Source organism: Gastrolobium bilobum, unplaced genomic scaffold (genome assembly GCF_033153095.1).
Source record: "Gastrolobium bilobum isolate Gb01-03AN ecotype WA unplaced genomic scaffold, APGP_CSIRO_Gbil_v1 utg1487, whole genome shotgun sequence".
Taxonomy (NCBI): Eukaryota; Viridiplantae; Streptophyta; class Magnoliopsida; order Fabales; family Fabaceae; genus Gastrolobium; species Gastrolobium bilobum.
This window is the reverse complement of record NW_026899081.1, coordinates 142,649-158,478: the sequence shown is the minus strand read 5'-3', so window position 1 is coordinate 158,478 and position 15,830 is coordinate 142,649. Positions and strand designations below refer to the sequence as shown.

Here is a 15,830-nt window from a genome sequence, read left to right as displayed (position 1 = left end):
TTTCTATTATTTTTTTTAGTTTTAGTATGTAAATGTTGTAAGTTTTCAATATATTTGATTTTATTTTTTCTTATATTATTTCCTCTTTTTTCATTAGTTATATTTTTTTTCAAATAAGGATAAAATAGGTCGATTAGTTAAATTTCTAATGTTGTTAAGAATAAATTTGAATGGAAAAAATCATAAGGATATAAGTGATTGAAAAAATATATAAGAGAGTAAATGATTCAAAAATTTTGAAATTTTTTCATATTTCTAACCATAAACTTTTCATGAGTGGAATGGCACAAAACGCGTGTAAAAATTTCTTTTATGAGTAAAACAATGAATTTGAAAGAAACTGGCTGTCAATCACATTATTTGTCTGCATTTCAAACTGAAATTTAAGCTCCATAATCCATAATAATGCAGCAGATGACTTTATTTATTTTATTTTTTTAAATTATATCCTGGTAATTCATTCGTGATCTAAATCCATCACTTCGAAGGAGATATAACTTTAGGCATAAACTAAATTTTGAAATTTGAAACGATGATAAGACTTGGAAAAAAAATTTAAAATGTTATTTCTTGCCTTTTGTTCCCATTCTTACTATTCCCTTCAACCAAATAAGAGAAATTCTTAAATTATGTATATTTTTTCTTTCCTTCTTATTTTCTTTCACTCAACCAAAACAAAGGGATGAAAGAACTCCACAAAATGAAAGACATTGCTAACAACAATCGAAATGGGTGACTATTTTGTAATATACATCTAAAACATTTGCAAGCAACAGACAACATGCTTCTATCGTCTGTATCATGAACTGTAAATATTAAACGGAGTTCCTAAACTAGACAGTCCTTAACTTTTGGCTTATACTGGACTAAATCTTCCGAGTATAAAATGCCATTGGGAGAGAGAAGGCGCACCACTGAAGACCGAGCCTAATGACCATAAAAAAATGACATTACATAATATTTTCAAGAAAGAAGGGCAACGTTTTTCTCATATTTCAAGAGAAAATATTGTACAAATATAATTAAGTGGGCTCCATAATTATAAAAAAAGAAAAAAAAAATATTAGCTTGGGCTTCGACGGTTATATAGAAAAATTTTCTCGGTCATTTCCCAAATATAAAACCGAGTTCCTAAACTAATTAGTCCTTAGCTTTTGAAGCTTACGATGGACTATATCTCCTGTGTATAAAATGCCATTGGGAGAAAGAAGGCGCTGGAGGGCCATTGAAAACCGAGCCTAACCACCATAAAAAGAATTGCAAATCAGAATATTTCAAGAACTAATAATTTTAACTTGATGTAAGCTTTAGATCTTAATTTTACCCATTGAAATACTGCGAGGGAAATCCAACAACCTTGCAAACCGTATCTGTTACTCAAGAGCTGGGATCACCAAAAATTGAGTGTTCAGGCAAAATGGGTCTAGCAATGTTACTAAGTACACTAGGAGATAAAGATAAAAGGTCGTTACCAGTAATACCAGTGCACCCACACAAAGGCATCCAGTCATTGACAAACTTATAAATCTTAGATCCCGTCCAGCCTGCATGATCAAATATACATTTGAGTTACAATTTACACAACACATGCAGATGCCCTAATTTGAATAAATAATACCACATAGCAAGTTGGGCTGTTAAGTTAAATTGTCGTGAATTTTTTCATTAGTTACCAGCGAAAAATATTGTAACAACCAAGTTGTGTTACCACCATGTTACTACTATGTTATTACCAATCAATCTCACCGTTAAATCGATTATGTTGATCTAACGGTTATATTTATTTCCATCTTTGTATGGTCATGATTTCCCAAATTTAATATTTTATATTTATTTCCACCTTTGTATGGTTATGATTTCCCATATTTAATGCTTTCACTTTAAATATGGGGAATCATAACCATACAAAAATGGAAATAAATATAACCGTTGGATCAACATAATCGATCTAACGGTGAGATTGATTGGTAGTAACATAGTAGTAACATAACTTGGTTGTTACAATATCCTTCCCCTAGTTACCATTATGATCGAATAACATCAAGTTATTGGTTCAATTTCATTTATGTTCAAACAACAGAAATTAGTTGAGCAAGCAGAAATTAGTTGAGCAAGTTTAACGCAACACAAAGTAGAAGTAATGAATTTACAAAAAAAAAAAAAAAGTAGAAGTAATGAGCCATTCCATGGATAAAGAGTCCTTAAACATCCCAGAAGGTTAAGTTTATGAGAAGCAATAGTACTTCAATATGCTTACTTTCCCATTTATAGAGAAGATGAAATGAACATACCAGCAATGTTCCCTCAAGGCTGTGAGTAGGTGGTGTCACAGAAATTGCTAAAAAGTATGGAATCAGCACCCTATGCATCTGCATGGTTACGAATACAGTAGTTAACAGCTAACAATTGTCTAAATTTCATAACTATATCATAATTCATAAACATTTCTATTTGTTTTCGCTGTTGCTTATTTGTAACTCATAATGCAGTGTATGATTTAAAATCAATAAAATAACCACTCCCCATTAAACTAGCGAGGGTAAGGATGAGAGCAATCTTTGTAAGCAGTTTTACCAGTGCATAATTACAAAGAGAAGGTTTTTGGGATTCAAACTAGTAACCTTTCAGTCACAAACCACTGCTTCAAGTTTGTCCTCTTTTTCTCAATGAATAAAATAAACCAGGAAAATAGCATACTTATGTAATTTTTAATAATTGATTCACACTGCCCCATGATTTGAAACAATGTTGCAAAGGATTAAAAAATGAAAGAGGAGACATTGCAAATGTGTAATCTGAAGTTTAAAAATGAAAGAACTGACCTCCTGGATGACCATGTGATCAGGTGTAAAAATGTAGGGAAATAACCACGGAAGTGATGTTCCAACAATCCCTAAAAACAATCCAAGCGTAGCTCCAATTACCACAAGAGACCTGAGAAGCAATCTGGCCTGTTGACATCATAAAAAATCAAAAAGATGGATTGAGAAATGAGAATTGAATATCATTTTATAAAACAACATTGATCAGTAAAGAGAAGGGAGTATCATTTTATAAAAAAAATCCTTCCCAGTTAAAAAAATGATCCTCTTATATAACATGAACGTCAAGTAGGCATAACATAAGAGATATCAGAAACTAGCCATATGCGAACAGGGAAATCTTTGGTCATCACAGTAAGTTTTGGGACAATGCAAATGAGAAACACTAACCTTGGTCAAACTCCGATTTACTCCATACATCAATTCAGGCATAAATGATTGAGCAGTTTGGGAGAGAGGTTCACCACATATTATACACACGCCATAGATTTGGATCATGACCTGAAGTATTAATTGGAGTTATCAATGGCCTTGAATTCGGTTTTCTAAAAATGCGCAGATAGTAAGCAAAGGAAGGAATAGTCACGAAACAGGAGACAGAAGTAAAACTAACTTGATGAGCAGCCATTGTATTCGTACCCATTGATGTAGCAAAATATATAAGTAGTGAGTAGAAAGCCACCTAAACATCAGAACTTTAAACTACATTAGAAGGTTAGACTACTACAGATAAAGCTAAAATCTAGTAAAATACTACATGCAACCTTTGACATCATTTTCATAAATACAGGAGCAGCAAGCCCAAGTATCATGAGAAATTCCTTCCCCGAAGGAATGGAGAAGGCATATGCATTGTATCCCTTCATGTTTAGATTTTGAATCATCATATAAGCAGCAACAACCTGGAAGCAACAAGGGAAGCAAAAAGCAGTATAAAATGACTTGAGTACTTTGAAAATAGGTGGAACCATATATAATACAATTAAATTTATTAAGATGCATAAAAGTTTGTTCGGCATACTTGTGATGCCATTGTAGCCCATGCAGCCCCTGCAATTCCATAGCCTAAATAGGTGCATAAAAGTATATCACCAATGCCATTTACAACACTAGCAGCAGCCAATGCCTTCAAGGGTCCCCAGGAATCTTTCATACCAAGACTGAGGAATGCGAATATCAAAACAATAATTAAGTAAACAAGCCCTTGCTTAACATATTATTCAAATCATACAAAGCAAAATTTGAGACTCTCTATTATATTAAGCTCTGCTTAGGGTAAGAGCAACTTAAAAAAGGTTGCTCACACAGTTTAAAAAAAAAAAAGTTAGGTAAAACCGGAAACAAGAAAATTCATACTTTCATTTGAAATATAAGAAACAGACAAGATATCTTCAATATATGGCAGCCACTGTTGGTAAAGTAATCTTGCAATCTCAGAAAGTCAAAGGAAGGAAATTTTAGCCAAGTGTTTTCTAAGGAAATATCTAAGACAAATTCTACACTATATTGAACAGCATTTCAACGAAATTGATATCAACTGCTACATAAAGTAGAATGTCAAGACTCAAAAAGCAGTGCCTCAGATTTGACATAAAATTTTACAACTTCTCACTTCAGAGAATCATACATTAGAAATAAATAGCGTATTTGCACCTTGCACTCTGAGCAACCCATCCAACAAGTAAAGCAGGCCATGCCAAGCCTCGAATCTAACATAAAAAAAAAAAAAAAAGACTCAGTGTAACTGAAAAGTCACTGCAGTAAATCAAGCAGAGGACGTTCACCATAGCTTGATCATTTTCAATAATAAATACTTAAGAATCATAAAGCAAAATCTTATTTACAAGCTTTTATCCCTTCGTAATAAAATGCTGTTATAATACCTTCATCTACATTTACGAGAAAATGGTAATTGATGAAGACTTAAATTATTTCCCTCCGTTAATTGTTACGTAAATTCTTGAATTTATAAATCATGAATTGCAGCATTCATTTAAATAAAAGGATATATAATTGCATAAAAACAAACCTGTACATAAGTGTTAGCTGCGGGTACTATATGTACATTCTTTGGCCCAGTGAAAGCTGAAAAAGGCATAATTAGCAAATTCATCAGTTGTGGGATTGGCTCTGCTACCTTTTCAGCACAAGTAAATTCTTGTTATTCAACATGTAGTGACGACAAACGGCTAAAGCACTCCATTTTCAATACCAGTGAGTGTTGCAGCACCAAACAGCCTTGTGGACAAAAGCAGCATGAAACCACAAGCTAACCCAACAAAAAGCAAGACAGATATGTGATGCTGCACTTCTTCTCTATCCTACACAAACATTTGTATTCATCACAAACAGTACAAGTCCTAAAAGTGCACAAAGTGGGAGATATGAAGATTGCACTCTACATAATCACGTAGATTTAGTCAAATCAAATAAAGGAAATAAATTTAAAGTGAAACTATAATATTTCACTATAATATTTAACAATAATTTTTTATTTATTTTTTAATTAATTAAATATTATAATAAAGAGATAGAATCCCTTTACAAATTTTTTTTTGCAAATTACACTATGTACGACCGGTCGTACACTGCATGATTAAAGTATGACCGGTCGTACTTAGTGTAGTTTCTAAGAATTTGTAAACAAATTTTTTTTGTAAATATAACCTGGTCTATAATAAAATACTGTATTTCACTCGTAAGGACACAAAGTTATAAACACTTTTTCCCATAAAATAAATAGATAAAGCAGTGATAATCGCATTACCACATACTTAAATACAGCAACATTGAAGGTTAAGCTGTAAATATTTAGATTCTAATAGAATGACATATCAACTAATCTGGCGACTCATTACTGCCGGCACATGTTATAATACTGTGTTGTCTTTACATGCAAATTACATATAATGTCAACGACATCATCACCTTTATCCTGATTAATCGGATCGGCTATCAATGAACCCATATAAAAACAACAACTAATTAAGGAAAAATAAATAAGAAATAAAAAAATAATATATATATATAAGGCAGGATCCTTTGACACCGGTGTCAAATTTGAAATTTGACACCTCATCTGAGAGCCGTTAGATCAAAAAAGATCAACTACTCTGATTTGTAAGCATGTGACACCATTGATCTTTTTTGATCTAATGGCTTTCAGATGAGATGTCAAACTTCAAATTTGACACCGGTGTCAAAGGATCCTGCCTCTCTCTCTATATAGATATATATATATATATATAAGACTTATTGTTTCTCAAGCTGCTTGAGATAATTTGATCTCCGACTACTAAATCATAATCGTACAAAGATGGATCAATGGTGATAAAGGAAGAGAGAAAAAAAAAATCATAACCATTCAAAGTTAAATCAATTAATATAAGGAAATAAATAAATAAAACGACGTAGTTTTAGGGTGGCCGGAGATAAACTTATCTCAAGCTGCTTGAGAAATATTTTTTCCATATATATATATACATATGAGAGGTTATAGTTACGGCCTCTTCTCTTTATTACTTTTTACTACTAAATCTTAACCATTGATTTTCGTCAATCTAACGGTTGTAATTTATTAGGTTATACTTATTAATTAATTATTAATTTTTAATAAATTATAACTGTTAGATTGACCGAAATCAACGGTTAAGATTTAGTAGTAAGAAAAAGAGATAATAACTATAACTTCTATATATATATATATATATATATAGAGAGAGAGAGAAAGATATACTTACCACAAAAAAAGTTTACCACCTTTACAACCAACCTAATTATCATTAATTTTCATCAATTTAACAGTTATAATTTATTGAAAATTATTGGGTCGCATATATTAATTAATTAATAATTTTTAATAAATTATAATTGTTAGATTGACGAAAATAAACAGTGATTAGGTTGGTTGTAAAGATGGTAACTTTTTTTGGTGGTAAATATATCCTGTCTCTTTATATTTATATATATATATATATATATATATATATATATATATATATATATATATATATATATATATATATAAGGTTATAATTACTATCTTTTTTCTTGGTACTTGTTATTACCAAATCTTAATCGTTGATTTCCGCCAATCTAACGGTTATAACTTATCAGAATTAATTAATAAGTGTGACCCAATAAATTATAACTGTTAAATTGACGGAAATCAACAATTAAAATTTGATAATAATAAGTAGTAAAAAAAAATAAAATAATAATTATAACCTCTCTCATATATCACCCAATAAAATTCCATTTTGGGTGGTAAATGTCGCCCCATTCCCTCACATTCTCTCTCTATTTTTTTTTTATCCTGTTTGACCATTCTAGGGTCTTTTCACCCACCCAATAAAATTCCATTTTGGGGTGGTAAATGTCGCCCCATTCCCTCGACATTCTCTCTCTATTTTTTTTTTTCCGGATCTTTGAGAAAAAAAGATAGAAAAAAGGAAAAAAGGGCCAACCAGATTGTATTGCAATCTGATAGACAGTGACACCCCACGTTCCCAATCACACACACGCACGTGATCTAGTAGTGGTTCGGCAATTTTTCCAATCACACACGTGCGCCCGCACATGTACCCACACACAATAATTTAACTCAAGATTTGGATGGTGTACTGTCAATCATAGATCTTCTGTGTTTTGTGCATCAATTTTTTTGTAAGAAGACATGCATCTATTCACACATTACATTGACCAATACTAATCAATCTTTTTTTTCCAGAAACTAACCTGCTTAGCAAGGGCAGTAGCAACCATATTGGAAGTAGCAACTGATAGAAACATGAACACGTAGCCCATGTAATCACAAAGAACTGTAGCTGGACCTGTTCACGGGAAATCAAAATAAGATCACTCTGTAATTATCCATTATTAAATGATAATGTTAATAATGTAAGTGTTTTATTAATATCATGTCACATATATATCATGGTACGAGATTATTATGACTACAAGATCCAATCAGATTATAGAGCAAGATTTGATAAGCACTAGTCAACAAATTAAAAATTATTTATCAACAGAATTTTTTCTTCCATTTGAGCTCATTATCGCGAAAACGTTATGATGTGATTAATTTTTCATAAAAATATTGAATTGTTACAGGTAAACGATTTGTGTGGGAAAAGGTAATCATCAAACTTTGACCAATGTACCTTGTGGCTCAGATTGTTTGTTAACCATAATTCATAAACCTAGTTACTATGAAAAATACACTTGCTATTGCTAGTACTGGTACATCTGAGAATTCTTAATGGATTAGTTTAAATAGTCCCGGATTGCGGAACAAAGGAGTATCCCAAACCTATAAATATTGATGACGATTCTCAAATATCGCAGAACACAATGAGAAAAGATGAGTTAGAACACAATAGAAACAAAGATAAGGGTAACGGGTTCCCTACTCTTAACGGTCAAAGAGAATCCCAGAAGAATAGTTTTCTCTTATTATAGATATAATCATATATGAGATTCACTTATTTATAAAAAAATAAAGATTGAATTATACAGAAATCAATAGATATCTAGGAAAGAGAACTACTTTCCTAATAACACTAGAGTAGTTTTTCTCGTAATGTAAAATGATAAATGCGATTTATGAAAATCAATACCTAAAGCAGCAAGCTCAGTTGAACTTCCCTGACCAATAACTGCAGTATCGATGAGACTCATTAATGGGCCACAGATCCAAATTCCAGTAGCTGGCCCAGTAAACATGACAATTTCCTTCATCTGACTCCATATACTTTGTTTTGCTAGTTCCTTTTTCTCACCCTTTCTCACTGTTTCTTCATCTCTGTTTTCTTCTTCAAAAAGCTCACTGATTTGGACTTCATCTTCGGTTGAGGTTTCAATGAGTTCTTGATCTCGAGCCACACGAGCTGTTACGAACCGAGTACGATGAAATGTGGACGTTGAGAGGCATAGATTTGGAGAAAGGGAAGGTGCAAAGAAATGAAGAGGAGAAAGTGAATGGTTTGAAAAGGTTAGAGGCGGAGAAGGTGACATGAGATTTGGGATTTGACGAGGGCGAGCCAGAGCTATTGATTGGAGTTTGAATGCCATTTTTTGATCTCTGGTTCAGTGGAGGGAAAGAAAATCCAACGCAAGATGCAGAACTGATTTAGAATGGAAGCTTTGCTTTTTCCTCGTTAACTTTGATTATATAGAACTTAGATTTCATCCACATTAATGTAAGTGCATTAAAATCAACTAATGTGTTAGCCTCTCATGAATGTTAAACGTTCATATGTTTTTGAGTTTAATATCAATGTATTATTAGTGTACAATTTTTTTATACTATTATTAAAGAAAAAATTGTTTCTCCTTTTGAACGATATATCATTTCACTCTCACAAAGAGGTAGGATCCACATCTTTATATTTTTTTGTCCATTTTCTCTTCCTTTATCTATCTCTTTCTCTCACTTAAAATGATATACTTTACATCATTTTAAATGATACACATTTTTTTCATTATTAAATGATGTGTTGTCAAATTATTTAATAAATTTGACAACTCACAAAATTTTATACTCACTACGACACATCACTAAACAATCATGTAATTTCTTTTAGGGTATATCAAAATAAAATAAAATAAATATGATTTTTATTAAACAAAATTATTAATATTTTATAAAATGTAAGAAATAATGTGATGTGTAACAAGAGCTAGTAAATCCCTATTTTTACGGAGACTTATGCTTTAACCTTTCCTCCTTTAATCGAATAAGATGATCTTAGTATACTGTAAGCAGTTAATTACGGGCTTCAACTTTTAGACTCAGTTATTATTTCTCTTAACCATAAACTTTTCATGAGTTGAATGGTATAAAATGCGTGTAAAAATTGCTCTTTCATGAGTAGAACAATGAATTTAAAGGAAAGTGATTGCTTGGCGGCTTAAATCTTTGAGTCTGAGGCTCAATTACATTGCTTGTGGTTCCGTTTGATTTCAAATTGAAGTTTGAGTTTTGTAATATCCAATTAAAAAAAAAGGTCAACAACAAAATGACAACGTATTTGGAATGGTGGCATACCAGCCTTGAATTCTTAATTCTTTCTTTTTTTTCCCACGAGCTAGACATGGCAAATATAAAATTAATGAATTATTAAAAAAATAGCCATGAGGGTTACGTGAATTAGAAATAGCTGTAGGCAAATGATTTGGCGTAAATGCTATTGAAAACCATAGATTGAAACAAGCAATGAGGAGGGTGAAGAGAAATATAAAAATAAATTTTGGGGATACGTTACTTTTGTTTCGGATTCTCATGACTTCATGATTTGTTATTTTTTTATTTTTTTTAGTACAACATGATTTGTTACTTAGTGTTGAGTCCCACACATTATTCATATAGGTAAAAGTTTAAATTTTAAATTGTTATTATGAACTTTGAAAGCTTTATATGTTTTAAATATAGAGTTATTATATATGTGTATGTGTTTTGCAACCTCAAAATAATATTGTTTTAGTGTTTGAGAAAAAAAAATCAAGGATATTTTAATAAAATTTATGATATAAAAATAAAATAAAATATTTAAAATACCCTACATTTTTTTTTCTAAATCTAAAATTAATTTTTTTTTTATCTTGTATTGCTGAAAAATACTTTTCCCATATACATTGGAAAAATATTATTATCAATACATATTAGTTTATCGAAAATCAATAAAATCTAATTAATTATATATATTTTTATTTCGATTGGATCGATTCGGTTTTAAACACCCCAATGACACATCCCTTGATCAAAAGGGGTTATGGTGTTCAAGGTGGATTGAGTCCCTATTGCACGAACAAATACTCAGTGCAAAGGATGTACTGAAAATTTGTTCTCTATTATACGTACCCGTCACTTAAATTCATATGTGTGACTATTTTATAATACAACTAAATCATTTGCCAGCAACAGACAACATGCTTCTATCTTTACATTGTATCATGAACTGTAAATATAAAACGTTCCTAAACTAGACAGTCCTCAACTTTTGGCTTATACTGGACTAAATCTTCCGAGTATAAAATGCCATTAGGAGAGAGAAGACGCAGAAGGGCCACTGAAAATCGAGCCTAATGACCACAAAACAACCACATGTCATAATATTTTCAAGAAATAAGACTTGCACTTTGTGTAAGTTCTCAATCGGGTCTTACCCACTGAAATCCAGCAAGGGAAATCCAACAGCCTTGAAAACCATATCTACTGCTTAATATCTGGTATCAGGGTTAATTGGTGTTACGGCAAAATGATTCAAGCAATATTACTATGTACGCCAGGAGACCAAGAAAAAATTCTTACCAATAATACCATAGCACCCAGACAAAAGCATCCACACGTTGACAAACTTATAAATCTTAAATCCTGTCCAGCCTGTATAAGCAAATACATAATTTACAAACTTACAATAACAGTTGTTATGCAATGCATTCAGGTACCCTACTTTGAATATGAGTAATAACACAAAGCAAATTGGAGACAAAATTTAAATATTCATGGTTAGGAGAATAATCCTTGTTAACCCATTCTTCATAATTAAGTAGGCATATTTCAAGACCAAAAGGTTGTTTCCCGATGGAACGTATTAAATGTATAAAACCATTATTGAAACTCCATCCTCAGCCAAACAGTTTAAGCTTTTCAAGAGAATCGTTCTTCGACACTCCCATTTACAGTAAAAAATGTATGTCAAGTACTAATATCAACTAATACAAATCCGACCCCATAAGATTACTGACATATGAAAACTCCTTAAACAATTCTAACATGAATATACCAGCAATGTTCCCTCCAGGCTGCGAGTAGGGGGGGTCACAGCTAGCGCTATAAAGAATGGAATCACTGTCCTATGCATCTGCATGATCACAAATGTAGACGTTAACTGCTAGCTTAGGCCTAAATTCCACAACTATTTTGAATTCATAATAATATCTGCATTTCCATTTGTATATCTTGTCACACACTGAAGACAAAAGCGATTGTGAAAATTTCCAAGCTAAAGTTTTAAAATGCAAGAACTGACCTCATGGATGACCATCTGATCAGGTGTAAAAATGTAGGGGAATAACCAAAGAACAGATGTTCCAACTGTCCCTAACAACAATCCAAGCACAGCTCCAATAATAACAAGAGACCTTAGAAGGGATCGGGCCTGTTGATATTATAAAAATTCAGGGCACTTTTGAATATACAAGAGAGAATCTGCAATGCTGATTAGTAAGGAGAACAGAGTATCGCTTTATAAAACTACCCTTCCCAACCAAAAAGAAAGACCCTCATCCTGTATAACATGAAAGTCAACCGGGCATAAAGGAGAGATCTGAAACCATATATATGAGGTGAGGGGAGAGATCTTTCGAATTCAGAGTAAGTTTTGTCATTTGCAATATAACGAATGAGTAACACTAACCTTTGTCAAACTCCGATTTACTCCATACATCAACTCAGGCATAAATGATTGAGCAGTTTGGCAGAGAGGTTCGCCCCATACTGTACACGCCATGTAGATTTGAACCATGACCTGAAGTAAGAGCTGAGTTATCACTGGCCGTGAATGTGATCTTCGGAAAATGCGCAGATAGAAAGCAAAAGAATGGAGTTATAAAATGAGAGAAAGGAGTAAAACTAACTTGATGAGCAGCCATTGTTTGTGTGCCCATTGATGTAGCAACATATATGAGTAGAGAGAAGAAAGCCACCTAAACATCAGAATTTTCAGTTACGTAAAAAGGTTAGACTACTCCAGATAAAGAGCCATAAATATAATAAAATACTTGATGCAACCTTTGATATAGACGTCACATATACAGGTGCAGCAAGACCAAATATTGTCACAAATTCCTTCCCTGAAGGAATTGAGAAGGCAAACGCATTGTATCCCTTCTTGTTTAGAGTTTGAATCATCATACATGCAGAAACAACCTAGAAACAGAAAAGGACAGTACATTCTTATTTTAGTATATTGAAATTAGGTGGAACCATATATAATGCCATTATAAATTTTTGCTTAGCATACTTGTGATGCCATTGTAGCCCATGCAGCTCCTGCAATACCATAGCCTAAATAGCTGCACAAAAGCATATCGCCAATTCCATTTGTAACACTGGCAGCAGCCAAAGACTTCAAGGGTCCCCAGGAATCTTTCATACCAAGACTGCAAGAGCAAATGTGAATACCAAGACAAAGAATTAATTGAGAACCCAATGCTTACCATATTATCAAAATCATAAAGTTAAAGGTCTACTGAATATTACATTAACTCCTCTCATGGTTAGAGCAACTTTAAAATGGTTGCACAAACAGCATAAAGAAAAATTTAGGCAGTAAACCAGAGAAAGGAAAATTCATACTTTCTTTTAAAATATAAGAAGCATGAGATACCATCAACATACAGCAAGCAGTATTGACAAAGGATCCTTGCTATCGGGGAAATGTCAAAGCAAGTAAAGTTTTAGCTAAGAGTTTCTAATTAAAGACAAACTCTATCACCAAATTGAACAGCAAACACCAAATTGAATGTCAAGAGCAGTATCTTAGATTTGAAATAAAAATTTGCAACCAATCACTTCATAAAATCACAAATGAGAAATAAATAGCATATTTGCACCTTGCACTCTGAGCAACCCATCCAACAAGTAAAGCAGGCCATGCCAAGCCTCGAATCTAACACCAAAAAAAAAAAAAAAAAAACTTAATGTAACTATATCAAGCAGCGGATGTCACCTTTCCTTAATCATTTTCAACATATATAAATAATTAAGAAACAAAAGCAGAATCTTATTTGCGACCTTGTGTACCTTCATTTAAAAATGTGTTCTTATAAAACCTTTATTTGCTATCACAAGAAATAAAAATGGAAATTACTTACTTCCCTCCACGAAATGTTCTATGATTGATTGATTTCTTAAATTTATAAAACATTAATTTCAATTTTCAGTAAATTTGAAGGATATAGAAATAGAAGAAAACAAACCTGGACATAACTATTAGCTGCAGGCACTACATGTAAATTCTTTGACCCAGTAAAAGCTGAAAAAGGCATAAATAGTAAATTCATCAATCATGGCATTGACTCTACTACCTTTCTTGCACTAGCGAATTCTTCTTATCCAAAATGTGTTGAAGAGCACAAATGGCTAAGCAGTCATTTTCAATACCAGTGAGTATTGCTGCACCGAATAACCTTGTGAACAAAAGCATCAAAAAGCCACATGCTAACCCAACAAAAAGCAAGACAGATATGTGATGCTGCACTTCCTCTCTATCCTACACAAAACATATTTACTCATGAAAGACAGTGTAACTGTGTAAGTCCTAGAAGTGCTGCATGCAAAAAGTCATAGATATGATAAATAACAATAATAACAAAAAGTTTAGTTACATTATCCAGTGGATATAGTCAAACAAGTAGTTATAATTAGCTAAATCAAGTAAATAATTTGATAAAACGGTGGTAGCAGCATCACCGCATAGTTAAATTTTAGAGACATTGAAGGTTAAGCTATAAACATTTATTCATTAACTGAATATGAACCTTTTTTACGCCAAAATAAATAAATAAAGGAAAAAGTTCACCAATATCCTTGTGCTTTTACTCCAGAATCACTTATGCTACGGCGGTTTTTTTTTATCACATATGTCTATGTAGTTAGCAAAAAGGTATGTTTTTTATCATATATATTCCTGTGATTTTTTACTTTTTTATAACCCACAGAAACATATGTGATAAAAAAGACCATAGGAGCATACGTGATTCTGAATCAAAACACACTTGCTGAACTTTTCCCATAAATAAATAATAACCTGTTTAGCAAGAGCAGTAGCAACCATATTGGAAGTAACAACTGAAAGAAACATGAACGTGAAGGTCATGTAATCACAAACAACCGTAGCAGGACCTGCTCATGGGAAATGAAAATCATATATTATTATCCACTTTTAAAACGATAATAATTTAACTTAGATAAAAAGTGTACAATGAGATTAGAATATACCTAAAGCAGCAAGTTCGATTGAGCTTCCGCGACCAACAACTGCAGTATCGATGAGACTCATCAACGGATCACATAACCAAAGCCCAATTGCTGGCCCAGTAAACATTACAATTTCCTTCATCTGATTCCACACACTCTGCTCTGCTAGTTCCATTTCTTTATCTTTTCCCACTTCATAACCCTTATTTATTTGAGCTTTTTTGTCTTCGGATTCATCACTGAGTTCGTGACCTGTGACTACGCGAGCGGTTACGATCCCAAAACGACGACGTCTGGACCCTGCGAGGCATTGGTTTGAAGGAAGAGCAGCGTTGTTGAGAAGGGAAGGTGGAAGGAAACGAGGAGGCAAATGATGGTTTGAATATGTTGTTGATGGAAAAGATGAAATGAGGTTGAGAGAGGTGCGATTCAGAAGCAGTGAGAGTTTGAGTGCCATTTTTTGCTGTGTGGAAGAGGAAGCCAAACAGTGGTTCCAATCAAATTGAGCGTTAAGACAGAAAAGACGAAAAAAAGTGAGTTTGCAATAACGACACGATGAGTGAGCAATGATTGATGTTGGCCATTTGAAAGGAACGCGAGGATCCCCGCTCAAAGCTCCTGTCAATGACCGAATGAATTTCAGTTGCCATTATTGTTCTGCCCTTACTTCCCGCTACAGTATTCAAAATCGAATTGGCAGGTAAGAAAACAAATAAAGAATGTGTGTCACTTTTTTTTATTTAAAAGGTGAGTTTCTTATCATGTAAAATTTATTTTTCTCATCGAATATATACATATAAAGAATAGAAAAAGATATTGTAACAACCAATTAGTATTATTATCAATGTTACTATCAATTGTTATATTTATTTTCATCTTTGTATGGTTATGATTTTTCATATTTTATATTTATTTTTACTTTTGTATGATTACGATTTCTCATATTTAATGGTTTCACATTAATGACGGGGAATAATAATTATACAAAGATAAAAATAAATATATTAATCCACATAATCGATTTA

The 15,830-nt window shown here is 32.5% G+C and overlaps 1 protein-coding gene and 1 pseudogene across 1 annotated transcript; both read right to left on the bottom strand.

Moving 5' to 3' along the window:
• Positions 1-828: 828 nt before the first annotated feature.
• LOC133287031 (protein DETOXIFICATION 46, chloroplastic-like) lies at positions 829-8,894 on the bottom strand. Its single transcript, XM_061484581.1, has 14 exons — positions 8,441-8,894; positions 7,560-7,654; positions 5,035-5,143; positions 4,852-4,907; positions 4,476-4,531; positions 3,844-3,982; positions 3,587-3,724; positions 3,436-3,504; positions 3,213-3,323; positions 2,823-2,951; positions 2,292-2,369; positions 1,473-1,544; positions 1,325-1,384; positions 829-927 (listed from the first exon to the last, which is right to left on the bottom strand). Exons 1-14 carry the CDS (start codon positions 8,892-8,894, stop codon positions 829-831), a joined length of 1,665 nt encoding a protein of 554 aa, XP_061340565.1.
• A 1,910-nt stretch (positions 8,895-10,804) lies between these two features.
• Positions 10,805-15,262, bottom strand: LOC133287059 (protein DETOXIFICATION 46, chloroplastic-like; annotated as a pseudogene).
• Between the last annotated feature and the right edge of the window lie 568 nt (positions 15,263-15,830).